The sequence below is a fragment of the Pituophis catenifer genome, unplaced genomic scaffold, assembly GCF_029215685.1.
Source record: "Pituophis catenifer annectens isolate HBS135680 unplaced genomic scaffold, rPitCat1.0.hap2 SCAF_9, whole genome shotgun sequence".
NCBI classification, from domain to species: Eukaryota; Metazoa; Chordata; class Lepidosauria; order Squamata; family Colubridae; genus Pituophis; species Pituophis catenifer.
In genome coordinates this window covers 1,373,854-1,392,170 of record NW_027256889.1, presented here as the reverse complement: position 1 = coordinate 1,392,170, position 18,317 = coordinate 1,373,854, and the positions used below count along the sequence as shown (strand labels likewise).

General features: G+C 48.3%; 1 protein-coding gene across 1 annotated transcript; it reads left to right on the top strand.

The window, feature by feature from the left end:
- Positions 1-1,269: 1,269 nt before the first annotated feature.
- On the top strand, positions 1,270-16,562 carry CLIP3 (CAP-Gly domain containing linker protein 3). The gene is made up of 14 exons (XM_070949612.1): positions 1,270-1,323; positions 4,672-4,830; positions 6,252-6,391; positions 7,186-7,279; positions 8,019-8,180; positions 9,929-10,047; positions 11,646-11,882; positions 12,807-12,942; positions 13,102-13,239; positions 14,056-14,190; positions 14,380-14,503; positions 14,847-14,908; positions 15,675-15,747; positions 16,237-16,562. Exons 2-14 carry the CDS (start codon positions 4,695-4,697, stop codon positions 16,289-16,291), a joined length of 1,611 nt encoding a protein of 536 aa, XP_070805713.1. The 5' UTR covers positions 1,270-1,323; positions 4,672-4,694; the 3' UTR covers positions 16,292-16,562.
- The last annotated feature ends 1,755 nt before the right edge of the window (positions 16,563-18,317 follow it).

Genomic DNA, 18,317 nt, shown 5'->3' with positions numbered 1-18,317 from the left:
TTACTATTCTTTATCTCATCCCTTACATAAATCTATGGTGTGATCACACTTAAGTTATATTTTGCATATGTCTGGTCATCCCCCCCTCATCCACCATGAGTGAAGTTTAAGAGCTGGAAAAGTTGCAGACCAAAGCAGATCCAGGAGGAAAGAAAATGGAGATTTTAAGCTTGGAAGGCAGCCAAAGGGAGAGTGAGTTATCATGGCATATAAAATCAGGCAGGATGAGATTTATTTTCCCAGAAGGAAATGGCAAGTCTTCCCCGCAGTTGGCGAGAAAAAACACATTGCTCCAGGCTATGGATAGATCAATCTGGTTTGCGTTCCTGGAATTTTCAACTGGCTGAGGTTTTCGAGATCATCTATACGGGCCCACTCATGGGTGGGGGTCAATCACCAGGAGACGAGGAGTTCTAGTCCTGCTTTAGCTGTTAAAACTGGCTGGATGATTTTGGGCCAATCACCAGGAGACCGGGAATTCTAGTTTCACCTTAGACATGAAAGCTGACTGGGTCAATCACCAGGAGATGGGGAGTTCTAGTCCTGGTTTAGCTGTTACAACCAGCTGGGTGATTTGAGGCCAATCACCAGGAGATGGAGAGTTCTAGTGCTGCCTTAGGCATGAAAGCTGTGTAAGTGATTTTGGACCGGTCACTCATTGTCAATCCAGCCCACCTAACAGGGTTGTTGTGGGCAAAAATAGAAGGATGAAGGAATATTGTATGATGTATGTTTGCTTATAGAATAATAGAGGCTAGATAAAGATTTAACAAATGCAACAAAAGGCTTTTCAATGAAACAAAAGGCTTTTCATATCAGCCTCTCGGGAGGCAGGACCCTCTGCCTGGACTGCAGCAGGACTCTGTGTGACTTGGAAGGGGGCAGGTTGCAAATACTGCCATTTGCCCATCGGAGGGGTTTGCCGGCTCTCTGGCTGGAAGATGCCCCCCAACTTCTCAGCCGCGGCTGCCCCGGAGGAAGGAACGGGCCAGCTCGGATTACCGGCCGCCCTTTGCGCCCGGAGAGACCCCAACCCACCCCGGAGTGGAGGGAGGGGCCCGAGTCAACAACCCTGCGGACCCGCACGAGCCCTCCCCCTCGGATCCCCGCAGCAACGACCGTCTGGACGGGGGGAGGGGGCTGCAGCAGGGGGCGGGCGGGGGGCGGCTTCTGCCGCTGATGCCGCTGCTGATGCTGCGGGCGGCGCATGAGCGCTGCGATCGCCGCCGCCTCCGCCTCCTCCTCCATTTGCGCTGCGCCCGCCGAGCCCAGCCGAGGGTCGCTTCTTCGCCGCCGCATCCTCACCGCTGCCTCCTCCGCCCGGTAGGTGGGCGCGCTGCATCCCGGCCGGGGAGTCCTTCCCAGAGGATGGCCGGCTTTGGCGGGACCCTCCCCGCCGATCTCCCTCCCTCTCCCCCCCCCCCCCACACCCGCCCGTCCTTCCAGCGGCAGAGATGCTCCTCCGGGCCCCGTCCTTGCGCCTTGCATCCCGCAGCATCCCTGCCTCTGGTCCTACCCCCCCCACACCGCCGTCTCCGCCGGTCCTTCCGACCCCCCCTCCCGTTTTCCCGGCCCGCCTCGGCCGCCTCCCCACCGCAGAGCTCGACCAGGACCTGCGACGAGCCCCGCCGCCCCTTCCCCCGGCCGCTGGACCGGGATGCTCCCCGTCCCGTTCCTGCATCCCAAGATGGAAAGGATGCTGCGCTCGCTTAAACCCCCATGTCCCTCCTCCCCATTCATTCCCCTTCCCTCTTGTCCACCATTCCCCTCCTCCTCCATCAGATGCTGCGAATTCTGGCTCGGCCTCTGAGGGGACATGCAGCCCCCCCATTTGGGGGGCCGGAGCATCGTTGTGCTGCCCCCCTCCCGCCCCGCCAAAGACAAAAAGGCTCGCCAGGTTAAAGTGGGGCTCATTCAGCCAGAGGAAACCCCTGGAGGGAGCAGGACGGGCTCCATGTCGGAGTACTACCTTTCCCATCATCCTCAGCTAGTATTGCTATTGTCCCAGCTGCTAGGAATTCTGGGAGCCAAAGTCCCAGGGGGTCTGGAAAGTGCCAGATTGAGGATGTAAATAGCCGTGCGGGATGCCCGCCTGACTGCAATCGAGGATGGGGGCATTTTTAAAAGAGACCCCCCCTCTCCTGCCGAGGAGCCCAGATTTTACCCTCCAAAGAGGGTTTTGTTTTGTTTTATTTCATTTCACTGATTTGATTTGATTTGAATTATTATTTTATATTATATTATTTTAGTTTAGTTTATATTTTATTTTGTTTCATTTTATTTCATTTATGTTATATATTTTTTTTCATTTCATTTTATTATTTTATTTTCCTCCTTTCTTATGTTTTTATGGGGGGAAGGCATATCTCTTTGCAAAAATACAAATGCAGCCACGTAAAGCAAACCTCAGGGGACCCCAAAGATCCAGGAATGGGGGGTTGGTGCCTAGCCACACATGGCATGGGAATGGCACACACAGGGCAGCCAGCACCCCTCCTCTCTCAACCTGCAAAATAGAGCCAGCTACCTATCTGGAAGACACCCAGAGACATGCAAACACGGAGGCACACATCCACACATCCACAGAGCCAAGCTGCGTTGTTGAAGCCCAGCTTTGACACATACAATCTGCAGGCTGTGTATTGATCGACTCCAGCTCATGGGCCTCTCGGAAGGGAGAGTGTGTGAGTGTGGGTTTTGTGTGGGAAGGAAGAGTGTGTGAGTGTGGGCTTTCTACGGCGTCCATTCTTATGGCAGAAAGCTTGGGAATAGCAGCCCTGATGGAATCTGCTCACCGTTAAATGGATCCCAGAGTCCCTTTATGGAGCTTTAATGCTCAGCAAGGTCTCCTCCGTTTCAGGGATGGCGCGCGTGGGAATCGGAAGACAGCAGAGTCTTTCCAGAAGAGTCAAAATGTGATAGTGTGGATTGCGAAGAGGTGACAAGTGGGGTGACTCTCTTGAAGCGGAATGGAGCTGTTAGTTAAAGGAAGAAAAAAAAATATGCTTTTAGTGTGTTCAATTCTCAGTCGTTTTAAATGGAAAGCTGTGTGTTTTCAACCTTGCTAAATTGAAGAGGGGTGGACTTCAATTCCCAGAATTCCCCAGACAAAAATCACAGCAGTTCTCTAGCTTTAATAGCCTCTACCTTGGAGAAAGGTTTTTCAACTGTGCTAGCTTGGAGACCTGTGGGCTTCAACCCCCAGAGTTCCCCAGGCAGCAATGCTGGCCGAGGAATTCTGGGAGTTGAAGTCCATAGATCTCCGAGTTCAATAGCATGCAGCTGGGGTATTCTGGGAGTTGAAGTCCCCACATGCTAAACTCAATTGGCACTGTAGTAAAGTGATTGTGACCAGGAATCGTACTTCAATGTACTCTGAATTTATACATATTAAATTCAGAGGGTCTTATTTTGAGATAAATGAATAGAATATTGAAGCTTTGGCAAGCTCCCCCCATAACAAGACTGAGGGCCTTTCAGGCAGGTTCTTTTGGCTGGTTTGCTCACCCTAGGAAGCCAAAGGCCATTTGTTTTGTATTGGTTTAGTGCCATGTGCAGACTAAGCCATAAAGTTGGCCATGGTTTACAGCTTAATTTATTACAGGAACCTGGCTAATTATGGCTTAGTCAATAAAGCATAATTAAGCAAGCTGTGGCTTAACCCAATGCATAAAAATGTTTTGTGATTTGAGTTCAGATAAAAAGGGGATTTGCAAATCTTGCTCAGGAGTAACTTGACTTCTATAGCTTCTCAAGTTCTTTTGTTCATATTCCACGTTTTCATGTTTTAATTATTTTTATATAGAAATATTTTATATCGCTATTTTTATGAGGTAGTAAGCTGTCCAGAGTCGCTCAACAGTGAGATGGGCAGCATATAAATTTAACAAATATATAAATTTAATAAATAAATTTGATCAGGAATGACCAAGAAGTTAGCCAGAAGGGAAACTTAAGATCATTCTCTTAAATATTTCTATATTCTCAGTTTTTGGAGAGCTACTCCTTTTGTAACCCTTAAACTTATCTCGTGAATGGGAAAACTGTCAGCTTGATTTAGTGGTTAAGGCATCAGCTGGAAACTAGGAGATGGTGAGTTCCAGTTCTGCGTTAGGCATGAAAGCCGGCTGGGTGACTTTGGGCCAGTCACTAGGAGACTGTGAGTTATAGTTATAGTTCTTCCCTAGATAAGAAGGCCAGATGGATAACTTAAGGCTAATCACCAGGAGACGGGAAATTCTTATCCTGTCTTAGGCCCAAAAGACAACTGGGTAACTTTGGACCAGTCACTAGGAGACTGTGAGTTCTAGTTCCTTCTTAGACAAGAAGGCCGACTGGATAACTTAGGGCCAATCACCAGGAGACAGTGAGTTCTAGTTCCACTTTAGGCATGAAAGCTGGCTGGATGATTTTGGGCCAATCCCCAGGAGATGGTGAATTCTAGTCCCTCTCTCTCAGCCCAACCCACCTCACAGGGTTATAGTTACGTGGAAAATAGGAATGGAGGAAGGAGTATTAGGCATGTTCACCACCTTGAGTTATATATAAAGATAATCAAGGTATGACAAAAAATAAATTAATTAATCCAGAGCAGACCTCCTGGCTCTGGGTGTCAAATTCCTTTGCTGTCCCCTGGTTGACCGATTTATCCCCTCCTGTTGGAACTTGCAGAGGGAAAAAAGCTTCCAGCCACCATGACCAAAGACAATTCTGCCGAGCTCCCTTCCGAGGAAGACCACCAGATGCTGGAATTCCAGAGCCCAACCCTGGAGAGGAGGAAGAAGCCCATCGTCCACCCTTCAGCCCCAGCTCCGCTCCCTAAAGATTATGGTGAGCTGTTTCCTTTCCACCCTGCTCTTCTTCAGCCTCATCCTTCCCTGCGAAGCATGGACAGAGTTCCTCCTTGACCAGTTGACCTGATAGCAATAGCCATAGCACTTAAGACTTCTATAACGCTTCACAGTGCTTTCCAGCCCTCTCTAAGCGATTTACAGAGTCAGCCTCTTGCCCCCAACAATCTGGGTCTTCATTTCACCCATCTCGTAAGGACGGAAGGCTGAGTCAACCTTGAGCCTGATGAGAGTTGAACTGCCAAATTGCAGGCAGCTGGGAGTCAGCAGAAGTAGCCTGTAGTACTGCACTCTAAGCACTGCACCACCGTGGCTCTTGGTGATATCATAAGGTGATAACGGTGATGACGATTGGTGGCTCAGATGCTCCATGGAGTACAGGGAGTCCCTGACTTACAACAGTCCACTTAGGGACTGTTCAAAGTTACAACAGCACCAAAAAAAAAGCGACTAATGACTGTTTTTCACACGGCCCATTCACACTCACTCACTCAAGGCTGAGCATCATGTTGGCATCCAGAAAAATGTGCATTGCTCACAGAAAGAGCAAACCGACCTGCTGATTTTAATTCATCAGCTGCTGAATCAGGTCTCCGTGGGCACCCTCGGCAACGGTTGTGCTTCAAAATAAAAAATAAAAAAACACAAAATAGATCCCACGAGCTTCAAATCTGCCTGCTCATGATCCGAGGAGGCCGCTGGCAAAATGAGAGGAATTCACAAAAGGGCAGCTGATTCATGGACTCCAGCTGATTCATTCAGCAAACACAGCCCGGGATGAAACTGGGACAGCTGTCCTGCATGGGAACGGAGGGGAATATGGGACAGGTAGTCCTCGGCTTAGGGCCTCAGTTGAGTCCCACATTTCCACTGCTCAGGAAGGCAGTGGTTGAATGAGTTTTGCCCCATTTTATGACCTTTTTTTACCACGGTTGTTAAGCACATCGCGGCAGTTGTTAAGTGAATCATACAGTTGTTAAGCGAGTCCAACGTCCACCATTGATTTTGCTCATCGGAAGCCGGCTGGGAAGGTTACAAACGGGGATCACATCACCAAGTTCGACTGTCATAAATACATGCCAGTTGCCAGGTGCCCAAATTTTAATCATGTGACATTAGGGAATGCTGCAATGGTCATTAAGTGTGAAAAACAGTCATATGTCACTTTTTTCAGTGACTTTCTCGATTGTGGTCCTAAGCCAAGGAATACCTGTATTAGGTCTCGAGTGGGAGTATCTTTCAGGACTGGCTGGGGAATTCTGGGAGTTGAAGTCCGCAAGTCTTCAAATTCCCAAGCTTGGAGACCCCTGTTCTAACCAGTGGCCCACCCACCTGAGTGCCCCTGCTTTGAAACGAACAGTGGGGTAAAATCCTTTTCCTCTCCCCTCCTCTCCTCTACAGCTTTCACTTTCTTTGATCCCAATGATCCCGCTTGCCAAGAAATCCTCTACGATCCCATCACTACTGTCCCGGAGCTGTTCGCCATTATCCGCCAATGGGTTCCCCAGGTGCAGCACAAGATCGACATGATTGGCAATGAGGTGAGCAGGCGTTGGGCAGATCCCCGACGTTAAGTGCTAAAGGCCCCAGGCTAGGAACCAGGGGCCTGGGAGTTCTAGTCCCACCTTAGGCATGATAGCCAGCTGGGTGACTTTGGGCCAATCACCAGGTGACAGTGAGTTCTAGTCATGCCTTAGGCATGAAAGATGGATGAGTGATTCTGGGCCAATCACCAGGAGGCTGGGAGTTCTAATCCCACTTTAGGCATGAAAGCCAGCTGGGAGACTTTGGGCCAACCACCAGGTGACAGTGAGTTCTAGTCCCACCTTAGGCATGATAGACATCTGGGTGACTTTGGGCCAATCACCTGGTGACAGTGAGTTCCAGTTCTGCCTTAGGCATGATAGTCAGCTGGGTGGGCCAATCACCAGGTGACGGTGAGTTCTAGTCCCACCTTAGGCATGATAGACAGCTGGGTGACTTTGGGCCAATCACCAGGTGACAGTGAGTTCCAGTCCTGCCTTAGGCATGAAAGGTAGATGAGTGATTCTGGGCCAATCACCAGGTGATGGTGAGTTCTAGTCCTGCCGTAGGCACAAAAGCTGGCTGGGTGGCTTTGGGCCAATCATCAGGAAACTGGGAGTTCTAGTCTTGCCTTAGGTATGAAAGCTGAATTTGCTTAACGACTGCATGATTAACTTAACAACCATGAAAATGGTCTTGAAATTGATCCTGTATCATGACGACTCACTTTGTGACCAAAATTCCAGACTCCATTGTGGTCGTAAGTTGAGGACTACCAGTAGCCTCTTTCTTGTTCTTCTGTCCTCTTCAGATCCTGAAGCGTGGATGCCACGTCGATGACCGGGATGGGCTGACAGATATGACCCTCCTGCATTATGCATGTAAAGCCGGCGCACACGGAGTGGGTAAGGCACAAAATACTGAAATTCATATTTATTTATTTACTTATTACATTTATTTACTGGCAAGCTTGCCCCTGAGGTGACTCTGGACGGCTTACAACATTAAAAGCTATGAAACCAGAAAACATGCATATTTGTAAAGATGATTAAAAAAAGATGGATTTGTGCTTTTAGATGCGCTAAGCTTAGACTTGTGCTGAGTTGCCCAAAACACACACCTGAAGTCTGAATTTCCTGAGCCCCTTCTTGGCAAACCTCTCCTTTCTTATAAAATTTAGATTACAATGATCTTGTGTCCTTTATTTCAGAAAGCTGTCCTTGATTATTAGAATATGCATTTTTATATATTTTTTCTTAATTTTGCGCTTGAATTTTCCTTTACCAAGCAAAACTGTAAAAAAAATTTTAAAAAATCCTTCACATTGCCTCTATTTTTTCCCAGGAAAAGAGGGTCATTGCAGTTTAGATTAAAATTTAGCTCACTGGGACTTGAAGCAGAATAAAAGGCTATTCCTAAAGTACTTGCTAATAAATTCTTTTTACTTCACTTCACTTTTTAATTCACTTCACTTTTTAGTTCATGTTTTACTTCATTTTATTTTATTTCATTTTATATTTTATTATTTTATTTTATTATTTTATTGATTTATGTGCCCCCTATCTCACCTAGAGGTGACCCATGGGGTCAGTTCCCTTTGGGGAAGCTTTTGAGGGAGCTTACCTGTGCTTTTCCTCATCCCAGGTGATCCCGCCGCCGCCGTGCGCCTCTCTAACCAGCTGCTGGCTCTGGACGCAGATGTGACGCTGCGTAGCCGCTGGACCAACATGAATGCCCTCCATTACGCGGCTTACTTCGACGTCCCCGAACTCATCCGCATCCTCCTCAAGGCCTCCAAGCCAAAAGGTGTGTTTGCATGAAGGAGTCACGTTGCCCAGCTGATGGTAGGTTGAGCTGGCATTTTCGCTGAAGCTTGCTTCAATCGCCATTTCTAAGTCAAGCAATTCATGGTTTAGGATGGTGCGTCAGGATTCCCAGTAACATACCCATAGCAAAGAAAACTCCGAGGCAGGTAGATTCCTCAAAGAATAAGTTTATTGGATATGTCATATTGGCACAGGCTGGTAAAATCCGACTTGGAATATTCCTGTAGTTTTCACCTAATTAAAAGTAAACCTTTTACTTTTACTTTTGGGGAAATCTTTTCCAAAATAACCAGTCACATGGCCCAATCATGATATAATCCAGTTGGTAGGCGACATCAGTCCTCTCCAGGGGTGAAATCCAGCAGGTTCTGACAGGTTCTGGAGAACCGGTAGTGGAAATTTTGAGCAGTTTGGAGAACCGGCAAATGCCACCTCTGGCTGGCCCCAGAGTGGGGAGGGACGGGATTCTGCAGTATCCTTCCCCTGCCATGCCCACCAAGCCACATCCATAGAACCAGTAGTAAAAAAAATTGGATTTCACCACTGGTCCCCTCCTTCCAAACACCTGCAGGAATGACCTTGATTCCCAAAAGAAAGCATTTTGTTTTGACTATACTACTACCCCCAACTATCTCTATTCCCCCCTCCCTATCCCTCGGCGCCAGTGTGTCAGCACGGAAGTCTCAAAATGGCCTCGGTCAGGCCACCTTCAGAGTTGACACGGTGTTTGGCAGCCTTGGGAATTTGAAGAGGGGTAGACTTCAACTCCCAGAATTCCCCACCCCTCCTCAAGTACAATAGCACACCGGCTGGGGAATTCTGGAAGTTGAAATCCTCACATCTGAAAACTCACTAGCATGCAGGTTGGGGAATTCTGATTCCTGGTTGCTAACCTGTGGGAAACTGTTCCCGGTAACCAGCGGCTCCTCTCCTGGGATCCCTCCACTCCGTGGCAACCTTCCATGTCAGAGGGAAGGGACTCTCTGCTAATCTCTGCAGTCTTTGATACTCAGTACAGCAGGCACTGCTCTCGAGTTTTGCTCCTAAAATGCAAGAAACGGCAAAAGGATTGGGAGACTTTGAACCAGGAAGTGTTGGGCTGGTGCTCATGGCAGAGAGGCTAAAATGTTGGTCAAATGTGGAGAGCCAGCCCTGTTTTCTAGAGTCATCACGGGAAGCAGAGCACACCAATTCGTGCTAGTGACAAGAAGGACGTAAGGATTATTGGGAGATCTGTGGTGCTGCTCTCCCTCTCAGCTTTCCTTCTAAGACAGAGTTTCTCAACCAAGATGGGTGGACTTCAACTCCCAGAATTCCCCAGCCAACAGGAGGGGAGGGCGGTGGTCCACTCCTCTTCAAATACAATAGCAGGCTGGTTGGGGAATCCTGGGAGTTGAAGTCCTCACACCTTCTAGTTACCAAGCATAGCTGACTGGGGAATCCTGGGAGTTGAAGTCCACCTGTCTTAAATTCTGTAGCATGTTAATTGGGGAATCCTGGGAGTTGAAGTCCACACGTTTTAAAGTTCACTAGCATACTAGCATGGCTGCTTGTATCTGCTGAAGAGCTTCATGGACATTGGGGTTGGAGAAACTGAACATTGGACATAAAGAGGCTGGGCCTGCCTTCCCTCCAAGGCCAGGGGCTGTACAGAGCCTTAGTATTTTGCAAATACAGCCTAAAATAATTCAGAATCCCGACTGAGTCTACATTGTTTTTTTCCTGTAGTTCTCAACTCGACGTGCAGTGATTTCAACCATGGAACTGCCTTACACATCGCTGCTTCGAATCTCTGTTTGGGGGCCGTGAAGTGTCTTCTGGAACATGGGGCCAACCCCGCTGTCAGGGTGAGAGAAAAAGGGGGGCGCAGAGAATGGGCAGATGGTTTTTTTGACTGAGAATAAGAAAGACCTGCATTCTCAGAAACATGGATCATCGCACACTCAGCCAGATGTTCAGACTGGGTTTGGCATTTTTGTCTACCTATTGAGTCCTTACCAAGGACCTGGGATGGGCAAATCTGGATGTTTGACGGTGTTACAGATATTGTTGTAGGATTATTATTATTATCTCTTTTATTCACTAAACATGAAACTCAGTCAACTGAACATTTAAAAATGTATCACAAATATCATTGACTGGCGCTGATGGTTGATACGGGTTGCTGCCAGCATCCTAGGTATCGACCAAGTATCTTCTCAAAATGTATGATGTTCCGAGTAGCACAGTCGTTTGCAGCTCCATTGGTGTTATTGCAGGAAGCTGCAATTTCTTAATGTATTTTGCAAAGTTCTTGGACATGGTCCCAAGTGCCCCGATGACAATGGGTATCACTGTCACATGTTTCATCCATAATCGCGGAGTTTCGATGGCCAGGTCGGGATATTTCGTGATTTTTTCCAGTTCTTTTTCTTCGACTCTGGTGTCTCCTGGTACAGCGATTTCAATAAATTGTACATTTTGGTTTTCGACAGCTGTGATATCTGGCATGTTGTGTTCCAAATGACGATCTGTCTGTATTCGAAAGTATTGTTGTTATTATTATTATTACTATTATTAGCAATTAGATCTTCTATTAGATGCAATTTGTTTGTTTTATGCATGTTGGGGACTTTTGACCAACCCCTCTAGACGGCTGCCAGAGGGACAAGGCACCGAATGATGCTCACATACAAAAATGTGTCAAACCAGATGCAAAAATAAGATTTGGAAGAGGCCATATAAATAGCCCAGCCTGTTAGTCAGGAGACCTGGTGTAGGACAGCACCTCCAGTGACGCTGCTGTAGGTGACATTAGCAGAAAGAAAATGGTTGTCACCACGATACAGAGAAGATGCTGAGACCCTGGAAAGAGTGTGGAAAAAAACAACGAAGATAATAGAGGACTGGAGGCTAAAACATATGAGGGACAGTTGCAGGAATTGGGTATGGCTAGGCTAATGAAGAGAAGGACCAGGGGTGACATGATAGCAGTCTTCCAATATTTGAGGGGCTGCCACAAAGAAGAGGGAGTCAAGCTATTCTCCAAAGCACCTGAAGGTAGAACAAGAAGAAATAGGTAGAAACTAACCAAGGAGAGAAGCAACCTAGAACTAAGGACAGTGAGAACAATTAACCAGTGGAACAGCTTGCCTCCAGAAGTTTGGGTTCTCCATCACTGGAGACTTTTAAGAGCGATTAGATAGCCATTTGTCTGGAATGGTATAAGGTGGTTGGACTAGAAGATCTCTAAGATGCCTTCCGACTCTGTTATTCTGTTATTCTTCATTGGAAGCACCCAACTTTCCTTGGTCTTTCAGTAAGGCCCATGTAATGAGAAGGGGGTCTCACCAGACCCCCTTCAACCTTATGAGGAGGGCCTTCGATGCAATCGGTGGAAAGACCCTGCATTGTCCTTGGGTGGGAAAAAACTGCATTGTCGTCCCCCCTCTCTTTCTCTCAACAGAACAGCAAAGGGCAGGTCCCGGCTGACGTCGTGCCAGACCCCATGGACATGACGCTGGACAAGGCCGAGGCCGCCATGATTGCCAAGGAGCTGAAGCAGCTGCTGCTGGATGCCGTGCCTTTGACTTGCAGCCTGCCCAAGGTCACCCTGCCCAACTACGACAACATTCCCGGGAACCTCATGCTTCTCTCTCTCGGCCTGAAGCTGGGGGACCGGGTCTTGGTGGACGGGCAGAAGGTAAGGAAGGTGCAGGTGTACAAGGACCTGGGAGAGGTTTGCCCCAAGTCTCTTTCGGCCTGTTTTTTCATCTGTTCCCACCTAAGGATGGGGAACCCCGTCGTGGAGGTTGTCAGCCCTTTGAGGGGAGTCTGATAGTGCAAGAATTGCAGAATTGCTCTCTCGATGTTGTAGATCAGAGGTCTTCAAACTTGGCAGCTTTAAGACTTGTGGACTTCAACTCCCAGAATTCTGGGAGTTGAAGTCCACAAGTCTTAAAGCTGCCAAGTTTGAAGACCTCTGTTGTAGAGGATGATTAGAAAATCTTGAAAGCCAGCCAGATTTTCCCTCCATGCTCTCTTATACCGAAGAGAATCAAGGCATGGCTGTCTTGAGTTTCTTCCTCACCTTTTCCCCCTGTCCTGGGACAGAATTATATTTTCTGTTAACAGCTTCTGTTTACCTTTGTCAAGGCTAGGTCTGAGTTAATTTACAGATGTGTAGCTAAAGATAACGAACAGATCCCAAGATTAGATTTGATGGAAGGAAGGAAGGAAGGAAGGAAGGAAGGAAGGAAGGAAGGAAGGAGAAGAAGAGAGGGTTGGAGCGAAGGAAGGAAGGGACATTTGTGTGCAGACCAAGAACGTAGCCACTGAACATTTGGGAATCTCTCAAACTGTATACATTGTTTGCAATCTGCATAGCTCTTGAGGCTGGGCTACACATTACACTCCCATCCGAACATCCACCTGCTCCAGTCAGCAACCTCTGCAGGCTGCTGCTTCCCCAGCTGGATCACCCTTGTTGAATTAGGTCTTGGAAGGATCCCAAAGTGTCCCATTAGATTCCCTGCTCAGATTACATCTGTATCCAGAGGGGTGATGCACAGGTAATTTTCTGTTTTTCCGAGCGCCGTTTGACCCCATCATGTTGTGCTACATACAGGTGGGCACCTTGCGTTTCTGTGGCACGACCGAGTTTGCCAGCGGCCAGTGGGTCGGCGTAGAGCTGGACAAGCCCGATGGCAAGAACGATGGCAGTGTGGGTGGCATCCGCTACTTCATTTGCCCTCCAAAGCATGGTGAGTTTTAGCAGAGGTGGGCGCACAACCAACAAAGAATTCCTCCTCCCTCAAATTCAGATTCATCAAATGTCGGAGAAGTAGAAACTCGTCCGTGGTGGAATTATTGCCAGCGTTATTAATCTGGGCCTCTCGTTTTCTTCTCTCTTGCCTTCCCAGGACTGTTTGCTTCGGTGTCCAAGATCTCCAAAGCTGCTGACCAAACACCATCGGTCACCTCCACCCCACGGACCCCCCGCATGGACTTTTCCCGCATGACGGCCAAAGGGCGCAAAGAGAAGGACAAGGACCGGAAAGGTGCTCTTTTGAGAGAGGGCTGCAGAAGGGGCCCCCCACCAGCTGGCAGGCCCCAGAGGAGCGGCTTCTTCTCTCAGATTTGATTCACTTAGGTCTTAGGGGTGCAGCCCATAGCAGGTGGAAGGAGGAGAAGATTAGGAAGAGCCATTTCTTCCCTCTCTGGGGGAGAGCAAAGGGGTACAGCAAAGCACAAACAGGTGGGAAGGGGCTATGAAAGAGGATTGGAAGAGAAAGAGGGACAGAGGAGGGGAAGCACCAGCACTGGACACCAAGGTTGAATTTTGGGGTCCTGGGTGCTCTCTGAGCTTGGTGGTTTGCTTGCAGGCATTTCATGACCAAACTAGGTAACATCATCAGTGTTGGTGAATGTGGAGGAAGCCATCCTCTCCAGCAGCCAGCATGTAGATAAGCAGGGATTAATACCAGACAAACAATCAAGCAAAACAATACTCTAATCAAGGCACTACCAAGGAGAAAGCGACACCCACTAACACTGGCAAAGAACCCTATATAAACAGGATACAAACTCCAGCCACTGTTATTCTGATGAAGTTACCAAGTTGGGCGATGAAATGTCTGTAAGGAAACTTCAAAGAACACTAAGGACCCCACAGTCCTCCTCCTCCTCCTTTCTTCCACTCTGCAAACTCCTTCCCTTTCTAGCACTGATGGTGTTACTTGGTTGGGTAATGAAACGTCTGCAAGCAACCCCCCCCCCCCCAAACTCAGAGAGCACCAAGGACTCCAAACTCTTGGACTCCTACATGAGGGTCACCCAAAATATGTCCTCCTTATTCCTCTCTCTTCTCCTCCCAGCTCTCAGAAAGAAATCTTTATCCGTCGGCAGCCTGGACCGCGAAGGATTGAAAATCGACATCGGGGATCAGGTGCTGGTGGCCGGACAGAAGCAAGGGGTCATTCGCTTCTATGGGAAGACTGATTTTGCCCCAGGTAAGGCAGATGGGGTGGAGGTTGGATGAGAAGACTCTGGCTGGGGGGGGGGGGGAGACTGAGATAGGAGACTTCAACTTTTTGTGACCCTTATTAGGACCGCATGGAAGGTACAACATAAATCACAAGTACTCCAAATACTGAGACAATGGTTACACTGCTCTCTATTGTCCTCCTGTCTTCTTCTAGGCTACTGGTTTGGAATTGAGCTGGACAAACCAACGGGGAAACACGACGGCTCTGTTTTTGGGGTTCGCTACTTCACTTGCGCCCCGAAGCATGGCGTTTTTGCGCCCCCGTCCAGGGTCCAGAGGTAGGTTGGCTGTTTGGGTGCTGGGAATGAGACTTGGATCTCATAGAATCCTAGGTAGGGCTGGAAGGGATCTTGGCCAACTCCCTGTTCTACACCAGGGGTGTCCAACCTTGGCCACTTGAAGACTTGTGGACTTCAACTCCCAGAATTCCTCAGCCAGCCACATGACCATGGAGATGGGGCAACCATCGTAAGCGTGAAAAATAGTTGTCAATCCCTTTTTTCCAATGCCACTGTAACTTCAAGCGGTCACTAAGCAAATGTATTGTAAGTTGAGGATTCCCTGAGATTCCATTGGATGCTAACTTTGTTCTTAAATGAATTACAATCCCGTCTCTTGCAGAATCGGAGGTCCCAAAGATCCCCAAGATGGCACTTCCGGAAAGAAGGTGCACCAAGTCACCAGTAGGTATACCCCGGATTTCACTCGACACTATTTTGGGGGAACGGAAGTGTTGTGGGAAAGCGACATTGGGGGAATTTGCGGGGAACCCACACTGCTGGGTTTCCAGCGTGCCTCCATGGGCCTCTGCTTATTTCCACATGAAGGCCTTAAGGTATGGACTTTGTAGTACTTGCGATATAGAATAGAATACTTTATTTGGCCAAGTGTGATTAGACGCACAAGGAATTGTGTCTGTGTTGCAGAAGTGCTCAGCGTACATGCAAAACAACAAAGTAATAACAATCAGATATCAAAGTAACAATAATCATAACAATGATATCAATAAGAGAAGGTGGTGGAGCAGGCGAGAAGGATAAAAGTAATACAGCCATACTACGTGGGTAAATATACTTAGACATACATCCCGTAGCACAGGCTAACGAACATGGATTTTCTTCTACTGTAAATCTGCCTTTTTCAAATATATAGTTAGTCATTTGCTGTAAGCCTTAACCTTCAGGAAAACCCTCCCTTTTAGTAACCAGGACTGGTAGAAAAACATTCTGTGTATTCTATGTAAACGTTTCAAAGACAAGAAAACCCATGTGAGTTAACCAGTCCAACGGTACTACAAAAAACACATTTCAAGTATTGCAAAGTCCATTTTGTGTGGCCCTTGAGTCGACATCTTCTCCTGCAGGAGCGAAGATCCAGGAACCGAGGGGTTTTTCAACAGGTCTCTTTCTTGATTTTAGAACAATAATGACATTTTCTCCTCTCTCGCAGTTTCACAGCCAAAGCGCAATTTTACTACAGTCAGATCTCCGAAAGACATCACATCGGAAAATTCCATCTCTAGGTAAGAGCGACTGGGCATTTCTGGAGCTTTGATGGCTGGGGAGTTCTGGGAGTTGAAGTCCACCCATCTTAAAAGGGCCCGAGGTAGAGAACCATGGTTGTAAATCCACGCCTCTTGCAACAGGCTGTGGGGAGAGTGGAAGATGATTCCAGAAAGCCCTGAAAGAAGAAGGCCATTCCCCTCTTGAGTTTCTAGATCCTTCTGCGGATGATTCACTCCTTGGTGGGGAGGGATACTTGGCCCGAGTATCCCTTGCCCCATGTCTGGGTGTCCTAATTGTGGAGTAGTTGGTTGGGTCTTCTTCGTGCGATGCTCCCATGGACCTCAATCCTACCCTAAGCCACCAAGAATTCCTTTGCCGCTTGAGGTGTCCTCCCTTGACTAAGCAGATCTTCCTGAAGAGTCTTCAGAAGATCCGTTGCCTTCTGCAGCTTTCTTTCTCGCTATCCTTGAGGTCAACTGCACCACGTTTCCTTTTCTCTCCCGCAGGATCCTATTTTGTTGCTGGTTCCCGTGGATGCTGCGTGCGGAAATGCAGCCGTAGAGTTCCCCCCCCCCGCCCGTGCCCTCCTCTTCCTCCGCTCTTCCTCCGCTCTCTCCACGTAATCAAAGACTGCTCTTTGGATCTATCGCTCACTTCTCCTGCTCCACACCTCCATCACCATCCTAGTGAACCCAGTGCCTTGCTAGATCACACGACCACCCCAGTAGATTGTGAGAAATGCTAAACCCCTCCCGTTTGTCCCCCCCCTCATTTTCTGAGCTGTGGCACCACCGGTCTCTTCTAGCACTTCTTTTGAGGATCTGGCAACGGCCATTAGAGTCATTTTTCTACCGGGGGTGGGGGTACCGGGGGTGGGGTGGGGGGAGGACGTCCCTTCAGTTATGTTTGGGAGACCCGTCTCTGAGCTTTCCCGCAGTCAGGAAATGTGTAGTCCAGCTCTGAGATCTTCACTGCAAAACTCCATGTACACACATCACAAATCCAGTTGGCTTCCTTGGACAACCATTTGTCTGGGATGGAATAAGATCTCCTGCCTTGGGCAGGGGGTTGGACTAGAAGACCTCTGAGGTCCCTTCCAGCCCTAGGGTTCTACGATTCTAAAATTGAGTCTGCAGGCTGAGGGACAACGGTCTCCCCCCTAGTTTGCAACTGACCCGGCCCTTTGAGTGACGGACATAGGAAACCGGCACTCTTGTTTCTAAACCTCCTGGCTGGGGGATTCTGGGAGTTGTAGTCCGTGCACATTTTTCACATTGCCGAGTTTGAAAAACACTGCCTTGGTTTGACGTAGACCACAAATGCTCCATTGAGGAGGGCTGTGATCAAGGATCACTCTGTTTGGTTGACCGGTTAGTATCCTAGTCCCAAGCAGGCGGCTTGTTGATCATCAAGCTAAGATTCTCTCCAGAATTGCGGCTTGTTCTTCCATGCCAATGCAGACCTCACTAAAAGTCCTCGGCGTCGCCCTTATATCTTCCTCCTAAGCTTTGCTTATCTTGTCTGTCGCCAACCAAACGATTTCAGAAGCCAGTCGCTTCTCGTCCGCCGAATAGCAAACCTCTGCTGACTTTGGTGACTTAATTCTTCTTAATCAAGCGTGCCCGTGAAGGCGGATTTGAACGCGGCTTGAAACCCCTTCCCTATTTTGCGACTAACGTGTGAGCAGGATGGGCCCAGAGTGCCAATGCCTTTGCCCACCGATGCCGTAAGTAGCCTCTCTTGTTAGCCGTCTTCCTTTCTCACCGAAAACCTCCGTCTTTGGATGACCGATGCGACCAGACACCTTTAAGGAAACCTAGTGTGTGTTAGCAGCCCTGCTTAGCTTATGTCTGTGCAAATGAACATACAGGGAGGGGTGTGTAGTGTTTGCGTGTCTCTCTGTGTGTAAATACAGTACCAGAAGTCTGTTCTCTTTTTTGTTTTTTGTTTAAAAAGCAAAAGGCAGGGGAAGATACTAAAACTGAATCTGATCTTAATCTTGCATTTATCAGCTACAGAGCACTAGATCTTAATCCAGAGTTGTTGTTTCCCCACCCCCCCAGGCTGGGGAATTCTGGGAGTTGAAATCCACTCCTCATGTGGCTGAGTTGGAAAAAACACTTGTCTTAATCCATTTTAGTAACACGTCAGCCTTTTACTTATTGCTTCCTCTCTTAGTTGAACTGAACGTAGTTTCCACGGACCTTGGGGGAGGGCAAAAGTTCAAAAGGGTATAACTCGGGGGGCGGGGGGTGTCCCGAGGGCTACGCCTGGGTTGCGGGTGTGAAGAACGAACTCCCAATGCAAACTCAGAAAGCAGAAACGAGGTGCTGATCGTAGAACAATCCTCTAGGGAGAAATGTTGATGTTTCTTCATTCGCTCTTAACTCGCGTTGAGGTTCTTGCGTCATCTGCTTTGAAGCCGAGCCTGAAGTCTAGAATTTTCTCCTGGCTTGGGAGGCAGGTCCCTCCCCTCCCTCTGGCCTTGAGCAAATTACTCACCTGGCCATCCCTCTTCCAAATTTCTTTTCTTTATCACCTTGGTCAACCCACAAGGAAGAGATGGGAAGAACCATCTACTCATTGG

Coding starts and splice junctions, on each gene's coding strand:
- CLIP3 (XM_070949612.1), top strand. CDS start 4,695: ATGACCAAAGACAATTCTGCCGAGCTCCCTTCCGAGGAAGACCACCAG. Junction 8,181..9,928: donor CAAGGCCTCCAAGCCAAAAG/GTGTGTTTGCAT, acceptor TTTTTCCTGTAG/TTCTCAACTCGACGTGCAGT. Junction 14,191..14,379: donor GAAGACTGATTTTGCCCCAG/GTAAGGCAGATG, acceptor GTCTTCTTCTAG/GCTACTGGTTTGGAATTGAG.